At 43.2% G+C, this 19,824-nt stretch overlaps 1 protein-coding gene across 2 annotated transcripts in view; it reads left to right on the forward strand.

Annotated features, from left to right (window-relative positions):
- LOC110594518 (zinc finger protein 64 homolog, isoforms 1 and 2) overlaps positions 1–16,709 on the forward strand; it is a 34,005-nt gene extending 17,296 nt beyond the window's left edge. Inside the window, exons 2-5 of one of the 2 annotated variants that reach the window (XM_021706670.1) lie at positions 2,130–2,285; positions 4,062–4,124; positions 8,681–8,932; positions 14,857–16,709. In XM_021706670.1, the coding sequence (XP_021562345.1) occupies positions 4,088–4,124; positions 8,681–8,932; positions 14,857–16,145 (1,578 nt within the window). In that variant the 5' untranslated portion in view covers positions 2,130–2,285; positions 4,062–4,087 and the 3' untranslated portion in view covers positions 16,146–16,709. The remainder of the gene's footprint in view (positions 1–2,129; positions 2,286–4,061; positions 4,125–8,680; positions 8,933–14,856) is intronic. The other variant, XM_021706669.1, reaches the window with a different exon arrangement.
- Positions 16,710–19,824: the final 3,115 nt, after the last annotated feature.

The following is a 19,824-nucleotide window of genomic DNA, read 5'->3' on the forward strand; positions in this document are numbered from 1 at the left end:
CAGTTCCACATTCAAAGCAACAACCAAGAAAGGCAGATTTCCACATTTATACAAAACTGGGCTAATTTTTACAGCTGAAATGCATGGAAAAGCAAGGCCTGTGCTAGTAGTTCTTCAACTTGACCTTGTATCAGATTCACCTGTAGGGCTTGTTAGAACCCTGACGGCTGGGTGCGACCTATTCAGTAGGTCTGGGGTGGGACCCAAAACTTGGCTGTGGTAACAAGTAGCCAGACAACTCCAAAGCTGCTTGCTGGGATGCACTCTGTGAGGACCAAGCGTTGCAGGCAAAAGCAGGAATAACAGCCAGGTCACACGGTGTCCATGAAAACATGTCCACAGGAAGCAGGGAGGCTGACTCATGCCTCAGAGAGACTCAGCTTGAAGGCAGGGAACACCAGTTGTCAGAATCTCTGGGCTGACTTTAAATAAAAGCCACTTAACTTCCCTACCCATATTCCTATTGAGAAAAATGGAAACCATGGGTTTACTCAAGTACCAAATGCTGACAGAACTCAGGTGTCATTCGAGGCACATCAGAGTGAGATTGTCACTACCAAAGGTGCCAGAGATAGAGGCCAGACCCCTGGATTTCCTGTCAAATGTACAAAGAAGTCTGAAAGAGCTTATTCATGAAATATAAAACAAAATATCTCAGGAGCAGGAAAGCAATGTTTCATCTTGTGTTTAATCGGCAGTGTTTTTATTCTGTATAAAATTAGGATCCCTCTTACAATCTGCAACACCCTGGATTCAAAGACTTAGTGTGTTTGTTTTAATAGAAAATGTAACTGCCACCTTAAACCTGTGGCATGAACTTATGGCTTTGGACAAAACTAAAATAAGGAGTGATGTTAGGCCTATGTTGATTTAAATATGTTCTGTAAATAAGATGGCAAAAATGTCGAAGATGGTGCCTCGGTGCCTGAAGTTTGGGAAACAAAATATTACAGCAACTCTCAAAATCATCATGAGAGCCTCTCAGCCTGAGAAGTTTCCCAAATGAGCAAGCTCATATTTGCCGCTCATTTCAAGTCAGATCTTCATATGACAAGTTACATTCCAAGAAAGAAAGTATTTAATAATTTCTAAGCCCCAAACCATAAACTTAGTTAACAAAGTAATCACAAAATTTTCTATAAGCAAAAAAAAAAGAAATTCAAGACTTCCTATCTTATCTTTTCAATGATATTTTACATTTGGTCTCTCTTTTGCTTTATTTTTTTTTAATGTCTTAAAACTTTATTTTTTCATTTTAGATTTTTTTTAAAGGAATACTTACGCAGAGGGAAATGTTTTTAGATTAGTTTTGCCCAGAATTCCTTCTATCAGTTTCTTTCCAGTGTTTTATTAGGATTTTGTGGTACTGTTTATGAAAGTGCCTAATGCATTTGGCTGCAGTTAACAGAAAACCTACCTGGGGTAAATTACAGGGACATGTCTTGTTCATTTAAGAAGTCTGTCCAGCACTTTGGGAGGCCAAGGTGAGAGGATTGCCTGAGCCCACAGGTTTGAGACCAGCCTGGGCAACTTGGTGAGACCTCATCTCTACAATAAATCAAAAGATTAGCTGGGCATGGTGACGTGTACCTGTAGTTCCAGCTACTTGGAAGGGTGAGGCAGAAGGATCACCAGAACCCATCAGATTGAGGCTGCAGTAGCTGTGAACATGCCACTGCCCTCCAGCCTGGGAGACAAAATGAGACTCCAATTCAAAAAACAAAAGACGTCTGGATTTGGGGTTTTTCAGAACTCTGACAATATTTGATTCTCATGCCTTCCCCTATGGTTACAGAATGGCTGCCACAGATCCAGGCATCACATCTTCACTCCAGAGACAGGAAGTGGGGCCACTAAGGAAGCAAGAATGAACTTTCCTCAACTGCTTCTCTTTCTGCTCCTACTTTTTTTTTTTTAATCAAGGAGAAAAATCTTTTACAGAAGCCTTTCAGCTGATGCTCTCTTGTATCTCGTTGGCTAGACTTTGGTCACATGATCTTTCCTAAGCAGCAAGGAAGCTGGGAAAGCAGTCTGTCAATTTCATTCTTTAAGAAGAAAAGTAGACAATGGAATAGCTATTGGACATTCATATTATGAAAACTAACAATCGCCATATCTTTTAGTTTCAGCTCCAGAATTTGTTTTCGAACATGGCTATCAAACATATCTGCCCACGGAAAGTAATGAAAACCAAACAGCCACTGTTATCTCTCTCCCTGCCAAGTCACGCACCAAAAAGCCCGCGACCCCACCTGCTCAGAAAAGACTTAACTGTTGCTATCCAGGTAAAGACAGCATATGTCCTGCTTGTGTAGAGGGTGTGACGCCTAGCCAGGTTCTAAGACTCTTCCCCATGACTTTCTGAAAACCGACCCTGGCTGCGGTCCAAACTGCCTGGCTTAAAAATCACATCCCCACGGCACATTCAACCTGTCTCTCTGTTCATGGTCATTGTGTATATGGGGTCTAAGACTTTTATAGCCATGGGCCATTGAAATCGAACCCATGAAATCTTGAGATTGCTGTGAATATTTCTGCCTGTCTATACTATAGCTTAGCAAGGCATCCAGGAAGGTTTTTCTTTCCTTGCTTTTGTTTTTAGTTCTTTATTTCCCAATAATTTCAGACTACAGAAAAGTTGCAAAAATTATACAAAAACAATTACTTTATACCCTTCATCTAGATTCCCCAAATGTTAACATTTTACCATATCTGCTTTGTTATTCTTTCTACTTATACATATATTTTTCCCCAAACCATTTGAGAGTAAGTTGCAGACACAATACCCCTGGATCCCTAAATATCTCAGTGTATATTTTTTAGAAACAAGGGCATCATTTTATACAGCCACAGAACAATCATGAAAATCAGAAAATTAACATACATATTAGTATCAAATCTACTGGCCTTAGTCAGATTTCATCAATTTCCCACTAACATCCTTGCTATCAAAAGAAAAACATATTTCCCCTATGCTCCAGGCCCCAACTTATGGTCACTAATTACATTTAGATTGTATGTGTCTTTTGTTTCCTTTAATTAGGAACAATTACACTTCTGTCTTTTATAAACTTGGCATTTTTCTTTTATTTTTTGTATGTATGTATGTATTATTTATTTTTATTTTATTTTATTTTATTTATTTATTTATTTTGAGTTGGAGTCTCACTCCGTCGCCCACATTAGAGTGCAGTGGCACACTCACGGCCACCCCAGCACCAACCTACTGTGCCCCAGTTATTCTTCCGCCTCAGCCTTCCAAGCAGCCGGAACTACAGGCACATGCTACCATGCCTGGCTAATTTTTTATTTATTGTAGAGACAAGGTCTTGCCAAGTTGACTGGGCTGGTCTCGAACCCTTGGGCACAGACAATCCACCCACCTCGGCCTCCCGAAGTGCTGGGATTACAGGCTGAGCCACCGAGCCTGGCTTATTTATTTATTTCTTAAGTTGGAGTCTAACTCTGTCACCCAGGCTGGAGTGTAGTAGCATACTCATGGCCACCGCAGCTTCAACCTGCTGGGCTCAGGCGATCCTTCCACCTCAGCCTTCCAGTAGCTGGAACTACAGGCACACACACCACACTGGCTCATTTTTTGATTTCCTGTAGAGTCGAAGTCTCGCCAAGTTGCCCAGGCTGGTCTCAAACCCCTGGGCTTAGGCAATCCTCTTGCCTTGGCCTTCCAAAGTGCTGGGATTACGGGTGTGAGCCACTGTGCCCGGCTATCTTATTTATTTTTTAACATGAGAAAGACCCTCCTTTGAATGAACTTGAAATTTTTGAAAAGTATAGGCCAGTTACTTTGTAAAAAGGGCCTCGGTTTGGATTTTTTGATGTTTCCTTGAGATTAGATGCAGGTGACACAGTTTTGGCCTGAACCACAGAAGCGATGCTGTGTCCTTCCTGATGTGTCATCCAGGGGGGCCCGTGAGATCTGTTTGTCCCATTACTATGGGTGTTAGCTCTCATCACATTGGTTAAGGAAGTTTCTTACAGTTTTCTCCACTCTAAAGTTACTAGGTGTCCCCTTGTGACTAATCTTTCCCTGTTTTTTGCAGGTTGCCAATTCAAGACTGCCTACGGCATGAAGGACATGGAGCGTCATTTAAAAATTCACACAGGTAAGTGACATTGATTTAGCACATAGACCCTGAACACCCACTCTGTGCTGGGAGGTGGGGATCCAGGTAAGTCAGGCACATGATATGACTCAGAATCTCACTGGCTGTCATGAGTATACGAATCCAAATTTTAAAAAATAAGATGCCCTTTGTACACACGATTTTGGCAGAAAATCTTTAAAGCAATAAAACTCTATGCTGGAGGGGATGTGAACTGCTCTAGCCATTCGAAAATTAATCTGCCAGAATTAATTAAAATTTGAGTACATATATCCTTTATTTAAGGAGATGATTGTGTGTGTGTGTGTGTGTGTGTGTGTGTGTGTGTGTGTGTGTGTGTGTGTTGGTTAGTAAAGAGAAGATTAAAGGAAAGAATAGAAACTTTCCCTTTATATGCGAGGGGGGGCCCAAAAAACCTGGAATTATCTCTTGGAGGCCCGGCCCCTTGTAGTACATGCTTCCCCTGCTAGGTGAGTGTTCTAGGAACCCATTGGCATCAGTGTACCAGCTAGCGTTGCTGGGAGAGGCTGTGTTTTTGTTTAACTTCAGGGACGTTGTTCTTTTTGGAGATTCTTTCAATGCCTTTGCCCATTTCATGATGGGTGGTTTATGAGCACACCTGCCCACACTGCACTGAGTGTTCAGCAGTTTTTGATCCAAAACTGGCATGACCCTCAGACCCCACCCTCCCTATTCACCCAGTGTTGCTCCAAGTCACTTCCCCCCCCCCCCCAGATGAAAAATGTCCTCAAATGAAAAAGTTTTGCTATGTGGAAGAGGTAAGACAAAAAACAGCAAACGCGTGAAAAACAAATCAACATTGGCAAGCTCAAAAACTGTTTCGAGCTGTGGAAAAAGCATCTCGATGGGTGTACTGCATCAAACAGAGAGGACTTTCAAGGTGACTGAAGTTTAAACATGGAAGAATAAATATACAATTTTTCATAAATAAATTCCAGGTTTTTTGGGGTCTCCCTCATATCTTCACATTATACTTGGATATAGCGAGTGTGTTATTTTTGTAATTTTGAAAAGGGAATTTGATAGATTTTTTTTATTTATTTTTAGGAGAGAAAAAGATCAGTGCACGGAAAAAGGAAAAACATTATTTTTGGTGATTTTAATTTTTAATGTTTTATTTTTGTTTCTCAGATTTTCTACATGGAAAAGAAATTACTTTTAGGCTACTTTTAAATAGATGCTCATATTCAAATGACGCAGACATGTATACAGTCAGAGTATAAATGTGTATAAGTTATGCTGAAATTTGACTTTGGCTTCCCAAATTCCCCCAAAGTCTGCTATTTAACCTCATCCTTTGGAAGATGATATAGCCAATAGTTACGTCTTCTTTTCTTCTGCCATGACCAATGAGCACCTTACTGCACTGGGGTCACCATCGTTTCTAATCAGCCTCATGGTGTCATGTCATTTAGATTTATTCTAATTATACAGATGTTAAGTTTCAGGTATCGACAAGCATTCTAATGTAACAAGCAATGAAACTCTCCCTGGGGACTTCATATGTTGCAGTTCTATCCATCAAGCATAGCATATTGATCACTGAAAGACTAAAGTAAGACAGAATACAGTAGCTCACACCCATCATGCCAGTGCTTTGGGACCCCAAGATGGGAGGATCACTTGAGGCCAGGAGTTTGAGACCAGCCTGGGTGACATAGCGAGACCCAGTCTTTACAAAAAATAAAATTAGGTGGGCATGGTGGCAACACCTATAGTCCTAGGTACTTGAGAGGCTAAAGCAGGAGAGTTGCTTGAGCTGAGGAGTTCGAGGCTGCAGTGAGCTATGATTACACCATTGCACTCCAGCCTGTGTGACTGAGTGGCAAAAACAGATAAATGAGAATAAAGCATTAGTGATGTTGATTGGGAAAGCACTGCAAAAGTATAAGTGAGTGCCACAACTTTAAGTCTGTTTCTGCAAATCTTTAGAAAACTTCTACACACAGTTAGCCAAGCTTGTAGGTGCTGAATAGTTTCTGCATAACTGAATGAAGTGTCTCCATCGACATCTTCAAGTCCAAGGGTTGATGAGGTGTCTTTCTGGCCAAAGAGTTGGGATTACAGGTGTGAGCCACTGCACCCGGCCCTGTTAGTTACTTTCAAAGAGGAGGGTGTGCTTAATCACTCCTGGAGTTTCAGGGAAACAGGAGCTGCCACAGGGCCCTTTACCAGCAGAACTGACCAAAAACATCAAGCTCCCTCACTGCCCAGGATCTTCGCGGTGTTGCCAAGACAACAGTTCCGTGACCAAAGGAACTATTGAGCCACTGATAATGTGGGAAATTATGTCCCTGGATTTTTAAATTTAACAACTAAAATGTTTAATAATAAAATTATAACTGGTTGGGCACAGTGGCTTATGCCTGTAATCCCAGCACCTTGGGAGGCTGAGGCAGGAGGACTGCTTGAGACCAGGAGTTTAAAACCAGCCTGGGCAAGGAAGCTAGACCATATCTCTACAAAAAATAAAAATAATTAGCGAGGCAGGTGTCATGCTATAGTCCCAGCTTCTTGGGAGGCTAAGACAGGAGGATCACTTGAACCAGGAGTTCAAGTTTACAGTGAGCTATGGTCAGGCCACTGCATTCCAACCTGAGCAACAGAGCAAGCCCTCTCTCTATTTTTTTAAATGATAATCTTTAATATACTTTTAGATATATTGTTAAATTCCAAATGTTTATTATATAATGATAGTGATTAACTTTGGCTGAAAATTTATTTTAGCACTTGACTAATTAGGATTTGGTAAAAATACACATTTGATATATAAAGTAAAAATGTGAAAATTCCAAATCACAGCTACCTCCTTTTTTTTTTTGGAGTCTGAGTCTCACTATGTTGCCTAGGCTGGAGTGCAGTGGCATAATCACAGCTACCATACCTTCTACCTTCTGGGCTCAGAGGATCCTTCCACCTCAGCCTTCCAAGTAGCTGGGACTACAGGCGTGCGCCACCACACCTGGCTAATTTTTTTTATTTATTGTAGAGATGAGGCCTTGCCAAGTTGCCCAGGCTGGTCTGAAACTCCTGGGCTCAGGCATTCTTCTCGCCTCCACCTCCCAAAGTGCTGGGATTACCAGCATGAGGCACCATGCTCAGCTGCAGCCACCTCCTTCTAATGCCATCCCAAAAGTCACCTGTTTTAACAGTCTACTATGTATCATCTTACAATTTTTCATGCCCAAACTAAGCCTAAAAAACACACAAGTAGCCGGGCTCGGTGGCTCAGCCTGTAATCCTGTGCCTTTGGGAGGCTGAGGTGAGCGGATTGCCTGAGCCCGCGGGTTCGAGACCTGCCTGGGCAGCAAAACCTCATCTCTACAATAAATAAAAAAATCAGCCGGGCGTGGTAGTGCATGCCTGTAATTCCGGCTACTCGGAAGACTGAGGCGGAAGGATCGCCGGAGCCCAGCAGGTCGAGGCTGCGGTGGCCGGGAGCGGCCACTGCACTCCAGTCTGGGCGACAGAGTGAGACTCCAACTCAAAAAAAAAAAAAAAAACACACAAGTTTTCTAATATTTTATTAAGTTAATACTCTATCACTACAACTTTTTTCATTTAATATGGGACATCTTTTCATATCAGTATATGCATATCTACTTTATTCTTCTCCATGGCCAAGTAGGAAATTGGATCAATAATTTATGGACTGAGCACAGTGGCTCATGCCTATAATCCTAGCACTTTGTGTTAGCCAAGACTATTTTTATACCAAAAAAGTATACACACACACACGCAGATTGGAAAAATACACATCAAAAAGTAGCAGTCGTACATGGGTGGCAAGTTGACATTATGTATTAGTTAGGTTCAGGTTAAGCTTCTATAACAAAGATGCCCAAACACCAGCTTAACACAAGATAGGGGTTTTTGTCTCATGTGACTATCCAGAGATAAGCGGGTCACCTATGGCAAGTGGGTATCCTAGGAGGTCAACTTAGGTTCCTCCCCCATCTTTCGTCACCTGACTCCACCATCTGCAGGTGTGCTGCCCTCACCTGCTGACTCAGCCCCTTGTTGGCTACAGCTGGCAAGAGAGGGGAAAGAGAAAAAGTAAAAGACAGGAAATTTCTTCTGAGGAAAGGGACAGACTTTACTTTCTCTTCCATTTCTCTGTCAGAAATGTGGTCTATGACTGGTTAGCCATGAGCTCTGCTAAAATTTAGGCGTTCTCAATTTTAGAGTGCGTCTCTGTTGAGGAAAGGAAAAAAGGAGAGAATGAGTATAAGGGACCATGCACAGCTTCTTATTTTACATGGCTGTGCTTGAAAGTTTTATTTTCGTTGACTTCTATTTTTAACGAATAAGGAATTCACTGTCACCATAGAAAAATTAGAAAATGCCAATAGGAAAATAGAAGAAGAAACTCCCCCTCCACCAAGATGGCAACTCTCTGCCCATCATCCAGCGTTCTGGTGTGTTCTAAATATTCCTTGGTAGTTGTGTATTCCATTTTTCATAAGGCATCAGAAATAAGCCTTTTCCTCTTTTCCTCCTGTCCCCTGCTGCCATCTGTGTGTGTGTGTCTGAAGGAGACAAGCCCCATAAGTGTGAAGTCTGCGGCAAGTGCTTCAGCCGGAAGGACAAGCTGAAGACCCACATGCGCTGCCACACGGGCGTGAAGCCCTACAAGTGCAAGACATGTGACTATGCCGCGGCTGACAGCAGCAGCCTCAACAAGCACCTGCGGATCCACTCCGACGAGCGGCCCTTCAAGTGCCAGATCTGCCCCTATGCCAGCCGCAACTCCAGCCAGCTCACCGTCCACCTGCGGTCCCACACCGGTAAGTCCTGCCTCCTACTCCCTGTCCATGCGCCCGGCGTCCTGTGGCTTAACTCATAAGCACCTTAAAGCGTTTGGTCACCATGTGAGAAAATGAGTTGGGATGTTTGGTCATCTCATTGTTTGCATTTTGCTTTTCATCTGCCCAGAAGAGCGTTTCAGGAAAATAAAGAAAAGATATCAAGTATATAAATCTATATATACATTTATATCTTTATATAATTTATAATTCTAACTTATTGACTAGTAGTGTATGTCACTGAGAAGGTGCGCTGAGTGATATACAGATATAAGCAATGTAGCTTTCACAAATGTCTGCATTATAGGGAGGCATTTCAATAATTTTCAAAGTATATCTACTCTGATTAGTTCAGCATGGGACAGCTTCACTAAAAAACACACTGCAAAATTAGCTGCATAGGTACCCCCAACAAACTGTACACATTTTTCTTTTGGCAGGTATATCAGTTAGCTATTGATATGATCACCCTGCAAAACAACCACCACCAAGTCTCAGTGGCTTATAATAAACATTTGTTGTTCAGATACTTCAGGTCAGCAGAGAGTTGGCTAGATAACGCTGTTGACCTTGGCTTGGGTGTCTTCTGACCTTGCGTGTCTTCTGACCTTGGCTAAGGATCTGCTGGCTGTTGGCTAGCTGACTGTCCACCAGCCTTGGCTGAGGCAATCTGGGTCTGCTCTGTGCATCCCTCCTCCTCCTTCTGGGACCATGGACTAACCCGGGCTTGTCCTTCTCATGAGGATGAAAGAGATACAAGCAAGCGCCAGTTTAAGCCCATTTCAAGCCTCTGCTTGTATAGGTCTGCAAACCTCACAGTGGCTAAAGCAAGTCACATGGTTGGGCCTGGCCTCAGGGACAGGACTGAGCTCACCCCTGTCACTGCAAGGTTACATGGCAAAAGGTCATGGGGTGAAGAATTGGGACCGTTTTGCAAGCAACCACAATCCACCTTTATCCCCGCCATCATTCACATCTTTCTGACATGCAGAATGTGCCGACACCCTCCCAAGAACCCTGTGAGTCTCACCCAATCATAGGATCAGACTTCAAGACCAGGATTGTGTGATCTCCATCAAGTCTGGGTATGGCTTTTTTCATCTAGAGACAATCGAAGTCAAAGACAAGTTGTCTGTCACCATACACCCAATACACAGTGGTAAAGCTAAGCCAGGTCATTATGATAAAGCTACTATTTGCAAGGGGAAAAACAGAAAGCGTTTGGCAGTCACTGGTCCATAGCATTTCTAAAATCCTTCTGGGCCCGTTTCCAGGTCCTCCCCACTCAGAGGACAGGAAATGTTTCTTGATTAGGCCTTGGCTCAGCTCTTTGCGTCTCAACTGCCTGCTGGACCATCTTTCCATTACCTTCCTAAGTCACTTCTGAAAAGAATTTTAAAATGTACCTTTGAGAAACTTTCTCAGCCTGCTACCTGCTTCCAAAACCTGGAGGTCCTTTTGCATTTTGTTTTAGTCTAAGCTGGCGACAGGTTTGCTGGTAGAACTATCTTTAAAACTTCGTGAGTTTCCTATGTATCCATATGCCAAAAGTCATGCCCATAATTATTTTGTAATCTTGACTTTTTTTCTGAACTTTGTTATAGGTAGTTTCAGCATGAAACCTTCTGTGGGTTCTAGGAGTTCTTTTGTTCAACTTAGAGAACATACCTGGTGCCGACTTCATTCTTTTGGAGATTTAATAAAAACTTTTAGGTTCAGACCCCTCATTTCTCTTTTAACTTCACTCTGAGATCAATTACCTAGAAAAGATCTTTGTCCCAGACTTTTGTCTTCCTTTGAAAATCTGGCTGGATATGCTGGCCAAAGATGAAAAACTACATCCAGAAAATTCTTGTCTTTCTATATTCCCTCTAAATTCTGCTTAGAAATTAGAGTTCCAACCAGGCCTAGTGGCTCATGCCTGTAGTCCCAGCACTTTGGGAGGCCAAGGCAGGAGGATCACTTGAGACCAGGAGTTTGAGACTAGTTTGGGCAATATAGCAAGACGCTGTCTCTACTTAAAATAAATAAAAAGAAAAGAAGGTAGAGTTCTTTTTTTGAGGTTGTCTCTTTCTTGTTGTACTTTATCATATGCAGCTTATAAAACACTTTCACTGTTCTGCCCAGAGTTTACCTCACTTATATCTTTACTCGAGTCCAAAACTCTTTGTGTGTATTTTCTATCTTCTAAGGTACTGCCAGTGACAACTTTACCAAATGTTTGTCATTAAATTGTATGAATTGCCACTTTTCCAACACCCACCTGCAGTCTCAAAACCAATGCTATATATTTTGGTTCTCTGCTATGGCATATCCCATTTTTAGAGAATATCTGTATCAGCTTACCTATTGTCACAATGATGCAGCGTAATAAAAAGCCACAAAACCTTACAGATACAACAACATGCCTTTTCTGTTCACATGTTGAGGATCAGTCAGGTGTCATGTAGGCAACTCATTTGATCTTGGCTGGAATTGCTTATGAGTCTGAGGCTCTGCTGGCTGTGGGCTGGCTGCTGTCCCCGCCTTGGCTGGGGACCAGCTCTGCTTCACATATCTGTCATCTTCTCTGGGACCAGTAGACTAGACCAGGATTGTCCATCTCATGGCAATGACCCAAATGCAAGCAAGCCTCAATGCCCAAGCCTGTTTCAAGCCATGACATGTGTCAAGTTATCTTGCTTCCCATTGGACAAATTCAATGGCATGGTTGAGCTTTTCGTTGTGGGTCATGGCAGGTCATCCTGCCCCATTGGGATAGCATGTATAATTATATACATGGTAGATCCCATGCCACAGGGATGGAGGGGAAGTGGGGAAATTTGGGAACATTTTTGCCATCTATGATAGCAAGTGAAGACACTGTTGTAATTGATGCCTATTGAATTTCTTCAGAAATCTCTCCAGCCTAAGTTCAAGGAAGCTAAAGCAGTCATTTACGAAAGTGGTTCATTTTGACTTATAAGGATGGATTTACCATTTGTGGTAACATCCCTAAATTGGTCTAGAAAAGGTATGTTTTCTAATGATTTAAATGTGTGCCAAGTATGTGTTTTTCCCTGTGGAATGTTCATTTTCCCTTTTATAAGTCTGTGGCACTTTAAATTTTTAAATTAATCAGATTCTATTTTTTACCGTTTCATTGATTCGATGGACTACATCACCCATTGTCTGAGTAGCAACCTAAACTCAGGAAAGATCTGCCAGCTTCAGTTTATCAGTCACTATTCATTCAACAACATTCTTTAAGCCCCACTCTGTGCCAGACACTGAGTTTAGGCAGTAGGTAAGAATGAACATGGTCATTCACTTTGAAGAGCTTACAGTGCAGTGGGACTGTTTGACCAGTATGCCTTACTGAAGAAATGAGTTTATAGTTAAAGAAGACAAAAAGAGACAATAATCAAGGGGTTAAAAGCCTGGGTTTCCTGTCCAAAAGTGTTGTTAAGTTCTGCAGTTTAGCTATGAAATTTGCTTTTCTGGTTTTTCTGGGCTTTACCTCCACAGATTGCTAAAAATAATAACAATAATAAAAAATGAAAAGACTGTCACTATAATTATGGCAGGGAAGTAGTTGGAGCACCTAGTAGAGCACTCTGGAGCAGAAATTCTTACTCTGGGTCCACCGAGAGAAATTAACACATAGAGCTTGAAAGGGAGGTCCTTGAATTCAGAAGGGAAAAACATAGTTATCTTCATTTTCATTAACCTCTACTGAAATTTGACATGTCCCTTAGTTATGAAAATAGGTAACCAATCTCATAACAGTGCATGTGAACTTGTTGCCAGTAGAAGTCACAAATATTTTCATAATAATTATTGCAGGTAGTTTAAAATATATTTTATACTCTTCTTTATTCAGAAATTACTGTAGTAACTAGACCCACTGCAAGGTCTTATTTTTTAATGCATTCATAAAGCACATGGGGCTGGGTGTGATTACTCACGTCTATAATCCCAGCACTTTGGGAAACCAACATAGGAGGATCACTTGAGGCCAAGAGTTCAAGACCATCCTGGGCAACATAGCAAGATCCTGTCTCTACAAAAAATTTAGATGGGTGTGGTGGTGTGCACTTATAATCCCAGCTACTTGAGAGGTTGAGGTGGGAGGATCACTTGAGCTCAGGAGTTCGAGGCTGTGGTGAGCTGTGTTGCTGCACTCCAGCCTGGGCAAGAGGGTAACCTTGACTTAAAAAAAATTAAGAATTAAAAAAATAAAGCACATGCATTGGCATATTACAAATTTTTTCTTTTAATAACTATTTCAACATAATTACCTTATTTTGTATTCCTCTTATTTTCATTTATTTTGTACATGTATAACATTATCTGAGAAAGGTTTTGTGGACTTCACTAAACTGTCAAAAATGGATAACCATCAAGGGCGTTACGCACAACATTCTAAGGCAGCAAACATGAACTTTTTCTGTAAAGGGCCAGAGAGTAAATATGTTACGCTTTGTGGACCATGCAGTGCTTGTCAGAAAAACTACCCACCTCTGCAATTACAGAGTGAAAATAACCATGTATACACAAATGGGCGTGACTGTGTTTCAATAAAACTTTATTTACAAAAACAGGCTGTGGGCAGAATAGGCTGTCGTTGACTGTTCTAGAGTTTAGCATGCCTGACCCTGGTGGTATTTAGTCAGAAAAAGCACTGTCTAGGTTGAGGCTTCTCAATGTTCTAGAAGCTTTTCAGATCGCCCCCTACCATCTCTGTTTGCACTCATGAAGCAGCTCCTGGTGATGTTAAGGCCATATGCCAAAAAGCTGGAACACAGGCCCAGCCTTTTGTGTCTATGGCCTGAGAAAGAGAACATCAGTTATGTACATCGATCCTTACCTAGCATCTAAGAATTCCGGCTTTGGAGTCCGCCTGTGTTCGAATCCCAGCCCTGCCTTGTACTACTGGGTGACCATGAATAAGTTATGTAACCCCTCTGGGTTTCAACCTCCTCTTCTATACAATTGTGTCTAAAATAATGCCAATAATAGTACCCACTTCAGGGGGAGCTTGCCATCACCAGATGAGACCATTCTTGTGGCGTGCTCAGCCTCACACCTACCACCCAGGAAGAAATAGAAGAATATGACTGACTGTTATTTCACTTGTTTATACAATATGGAAATGAGTGTGGGGTCACCAATTCACTTTAATGGTCATTGCCTTAGATAATCTGGACTTGACATTCATTGAGGAAATAATTTTGGAATATGGTGTCTATTCAGATGTTTGCAATTTCACCCTCCCTGCTCATCTTTCAGCAAATACGAATTTTTAAAAAAATCAAGCAGCTGGATTTTCTAACTTCACAAGTAAAGAACGCAGCTGGCAATGTGGGATAAATACATTTTGTGCAATAAACACGTCTCTATTAATAAACATCTGCATGAAGTATAAGCTGGGTGTCTCCATCATTTTGCAAAAGAGAACCCTCCAAGGAGTGCAGCATGGCGCTGACCCGTTTGCAAATGTGTGGTTGCATCGGTTCCAACCTGTCACTCGCTCAGCATCCCCGGATGATGCAAAAAACAGGCAACTGTGAACCCTTGGCTGACCGAGGGGCTGCCGGCTGTGTGAACAGTAGCTCGAGCGTTTGAAAAAAATCTCAGAAGCGTGTTTGCAAATGTGATTTTACTGGGAGCAGTTGACTAAGCTGTCCTCCATCTCCCCTTTGCCTTCGGGGTGTCCTGCTGGTGGTGGTGTGGTGTGGGTCTGGGGGAAAGAAGAGGCGCCCCACCTCCCCGTATCCCCTCCTCCCGGGGACGCGCCAGGAGCCGCGGTGACCCGGTCTCCACCGCCCGCCTCGGGATAAAGAGGTTTTCTGGTGTGCGCCTCGGGGGGATCCGCTGTGGTTGTTGCCTGCCTGTTCTTATCGAAACTCACCTTGTGTTGACAGGGGACGCCCCCTTCCAGTGCTGGCTCTGTAGCGCCAAGTTCAAAATCAGCTCGGACTTGAAAAGGCACATGCGCGTGCACTCGGGGGAGAAGCCCTTCAAGTGCGAGTTCTGCAACGTCCGCTGCACCATGAAAGGGAACCTCAAGTCGCACATCCGCATCAAGCACAGCGGCAACAACTTCAAGTGCCCGCACTGCGACTTCCTGGGCGACAGCAAGGCCACCCTGCGGAAGCACAGCCGCGTGCACCAGTCCGAGCACCCCGAGAAGTGCTCCGCGTGCAGCTACTCGTGCTCCAGCAAGGCCGCGCTGCGTGCGCACGAGCGCACGCACCGCGCGGAGCGCCCGTTCAAGTGCGCCTACTGCGGCTTCGACACCAAGCAGCCTGGCAACCTGAGCAAGCACGTGAGGAAGCTCCACGGCGACGCCGTCCAGGCCGAGGCCCCGGAGAGGAAGGACACAGGCCGGCAGAGCAGCCGGCAGGTGGCCAGGCTGGACGCCAAGAAGGCGTTCCCCTGCGACCTCTGCGACGCCTCGTTCATGCGGGAGGACTCGCTCCGCAGCCACAAGCGGCAGCACAGTGAGTACAGCGAGCACAAGGGCTCGGACGTGACCGTCCTCCAGCTCCAAGTGGGTCCCGGCAAGCCGCCCGCCGCGCCCCTCGCCGTGGGCCACCTGCAGGTGCCCCTGCCGCCGGGCCCGGTGCCCCAGTTCGGCGAGGGGAGGGTCAAGATCATCGTGGGGCACCAGGTGCCCCAGGCGAATGCCATCGTCCAGGCTGCGGCGGCAGCTGCCGCCGTGAACATCGTCCCACCGGCCCTGGTGGCCCAGAGCCCCGAGGAGCTCCCCGGGAACAGCCGGCTGCAGGTGTTGCGCCAGGTCAGTCTGATCGCCCCTCCGCCGCCCTCGGGGTGTCCCGGCGAGGCGGGCGCCATGACCCAGCCGGCTGTCCTGCTGGCCACTCACGACCAGACGGACGGAGCCGCCCTGCACCAGACTCTGATGCCCGCGGCCCCCGGCGGCCCCCAGGAAGGCCCCGGCAGCCAGACGTTCATCGCCAGCTCGGGCGTCGCTTGCACCGACTTTGAAGGCCTTAACGCTTTGATTCAGGAGGGGGCCGCGGAGGTGACGGTGGTCAGCGAGGGCGGCCAGAGCATCGCGGTGGCCGCCACGGCCCCGCCCATCTTCTCCTCGTCTTCGCAGCAGGAACTTCCCAAGCAGACCTACTCCATCATTCAAGGGGCGGCCCACCCTGCCTTGCTCTGTCCCGCTGACTCCATACCGGATTAGTCCTTAAAAACACAGGAGGGGAACGACAGAAAAAGAAATCACAAGTAGAATTCCGTAAGGGGTTTGCCCTTCTTGTTTTCAGGACTGTTGTGAGCCCCCATGACCCCGTCAACAGTTGTAATTTTATACTGCTTACTGTCATTTTTTTTAGCACTGTAACAACTTTGAGACCACCTCGGAATCCCGTGGTTTAACTGTTGAATTTTAAATGTTACCGAGATAATTCCAGTGAGGGGTTGGAGTTAAACTCCTAAATCGTGAATATATTTGTCTGTTTCCAGCTTGATTTTCCAACCCCAATAAAATGTCTTTTACCATCTCGTTAAATTTATGTAGTAGACGGTACTTCTCAGCCTCTCTTCTGCCCCATGATGAAATGCCCCCCAGAGTTTGGGGTATTTGTGTTTTAGTACACAAATGCAAATCTATTGGCATGAAGAACCATTTTCTACATAATGCTTTGTGGATACTTGGCCCCCCCAAAAAAATGTTTAATGCTAATAGTTCCCTAATAAAAAAGAAATGGTTCCCTAATAAATTGATACTTGATTAAAATGTACTGAACATTCATGATTCTTTAAAATCAAGATATGATATGGGAATGAGGACGTGTGGATCATTATGTAATCAAAGAGAACTTGAAGCAGCAAAGGTGTTTAGTCCTCTCATAAATATTACACAGACATCTGACATCCTCCATTGTCAAATGCATGTAGTACCTAAAAAATGATGAAGTGATCTATCTATGGGTTTCATTTGGAAGCTTCAGACAAACAATCCCGGCATTTCTGTTTAGATGCAAATATGATGCAAGTTCCTGCTAATAATTAAGACAGCATTTTCTAGGATGGCATTTTTTTCAGATGTGCAAGGTCCAGATGAGAAGATTGGGAAAACACCTGGGTTTTTCCAAAGCATAGGCTATAATGGAATGGAAAATTGTGTTGTTTTTAAATGAAATGCTGTTTGGTCAGTAGGTGGCGCCAGAGAGCAAGCTAGAATTACCCATATCATATTTTTATCTATTCCTTCTCCAGGGTCGTGACATCTCTGATTTCCAGTGTCTGCAAAGATTGGTGAGAAGGGGAGGTTACTCTTATGAGAGAAGCTTATTCAAAATGTTATGAGACTACTTAGATACTTTTGTATCAGAGTTGTCACCACTTTTATTCTTTCCTAACACATAAACTTATTTTATCAAAATAGTTATGCAGGCCATTTCACTTTTATGTGAAGATGAGATCTTTTTTTGGTTGTGATCAAACTAAAGAAATACAAAATAGTGATGTTAGAAACCTTGATGGTTTGCCTATTGGAAAATTCAAAGTTCATTTCCTTTGAAAATAGCTACAGAATTAGAGCTGAGTGTGTTTGCTCGTTTTGTCAAAGTCTCATGCTGTTGCCCAGGCTGGAGTGCAGTGGCACGGTCACCTCTTGAGCTCAGGTGACCCTGCTGCCTCAGCCTTCTGAGTATCAGGGACTACAGGAGTGCAGGAGTAAGTTTTTGGTTTTGGTTTGTAGAGACGAGGTCTCGCTATGTTGGCCAGGCTGGTCGTGAACTCCTGGCCTCAGCAATCCTCCCTGTTGGGCCTCACAAAGTGCTGGGATTACAGGTGTGAGCCCCACACCTGACCTCCTTTCTTTCTTTCTTTGATCCTTAACATTTGAACACAATTCTGATGATTTGCTGTGTTTTATTTACCAGAGTTTCTTAATTTTCATATCAGCAATGGTAATAATGAGTTATTAATTGTGGTTTTGGTAAGAAACAGAAAAAGCTTGCATCATGACATGCTAGTGATTTTAATGATGCCATCACTTTAGACTTACTGCTTACAGCTCTTTGGGAAATACTTAAACTGCTGGACTTGAGCTGGGAAACCTCTGTTGTCCTGAGCTTGTTTTCTGCTTCTTTTTTTTTCCCCCAGAGTGCCCCCTTTTCAACTTTTAAATAATTTTTTCCTAATTAGTAATCTAATATGTATTCAAGATAGGAAATATGAGAAACAGAATATTATTTTTTAAATAGAAGTTACTAATAATCTTACTACCAGATACAAACATTGTCATCATTCTGATGGACTTCCTTCCAATCTTTTTTCTATGCATATGTATATATGGTTTCCACTCCAATTATAAAGTTTGAATTGACTTGAGCATACAATTTTCTTTCTGTATTCGATATTTATTTTTGTATCCTTAGATCTCCACCTGCCCTCCATGTATACATATATATTTATACACATATACATGCATATGCACATGCATATTCCTATACACACATATACATACACATGTGTATACAAACACATATGGCTATACATACACACATGTATATGCATACACGTGCATACACATGTACACATATACCTACTCATACATGCATATACATACATATATACTATATATATACTACACACATATACTATATATACTATACTATATATACTATATAAATATGCATGCCTGTATGTGCACACACACATATACATGCATATACATATGCATACATGCATATGCACATCCCTATACATGCATGCATATGCACACATGTGCATACACATACACGTGTGTGTGTATACACATGCATATGCACATGCGTATACACATTCATATATACACACATGCATGCCTATACCTGCACACATATATATATATGCATATACACACATGCATATACATATGCATGCCTATATGTGTGCGCGCACATATACATGCATATGCATACGTATACATGCATGTGCGCGCATATGCATATACTTACACGTATGTGCACATAAGCATGCATACACATGCAGGTATACACATGCATATACATACATGCACGTGTGTGTCTGCACACAAATATACATATATGCATACACACATGCATAAACATACACATGCCTGTGTGTGCGCACATGCATATACATGTGTATGCATGTACATACACGTGCATGTGCATATGCACATGCATACATACAGGTATACATATGCATATACATGCATACACGTATACATACTCAGGCATTTACATGCACACATGCATATTTAGGGGTTGACTTTTTTTACAAGCTACAACAGCAGAACTCATTCCTTGCATTAAATTATACACAGAATTATACAAAACCCAAGCCAACAACCTCCAGCCCCTCCCCATCCTCACCCACCCAAGGTAAGTAAAGTTCTCTGTGTTCTCACCAACACACACTCCAATGAAAACACAGAGATTTTTCCTATTTTAACAGTAATTGTATGGCACCCTGCACATTTCTTTGCAACTTGCTTTCATGATTCCATTTCTTTTCTTTCTTTTCTTTCTTTCTTCCTTTTTTTTTTTTTTTTTTGAGATGCAGTTTCACTCCGTCGCCCAGGCTGGATGCAGTGGCATGCTCATAGCCACCCCAGCATCAACCTGCTGGGATCCAGCGATCCTTCTGTCTCAACCTTCCAAGTAACCGGAACTATAGGCAAGCACTACCATGCCTGGCTAATTTTGGATTTATTGTAGAGACGAGGTCTCACCATGTTGCCCAGGCTGTTCTCAAACCCGTGGGCTCAGGCAATCCTCTTGCCTCGGCCTCCCAAAGTGCTAGGATTACAGACTTGAGCCACCGCACCCAGCAGTGATTCCATTTCTTGACAGTCCTGTGGATCTATACCACTATCCCTAATTTTTTTTTTTTTTTTTTGAGTTGGA

This window comes from Carlito syrichta, unplaced genomic scaffold, assembly GCF_000164805.1.
Source record: "Carlito syrichta isolate Samal-C Ts95f unplaced genomic scaffold, Tarsius_syrichta-2.0.1 Scaffold315848, whole genome shotgun sequence".
In the NCBI taxonomy this organism is placed as follows: domain Eukaryota; kingdom Metazoa; phylum Chordata; class Mammalia; order Primates; family Tarsiidae; genus Carlito; species Carlito syrichta.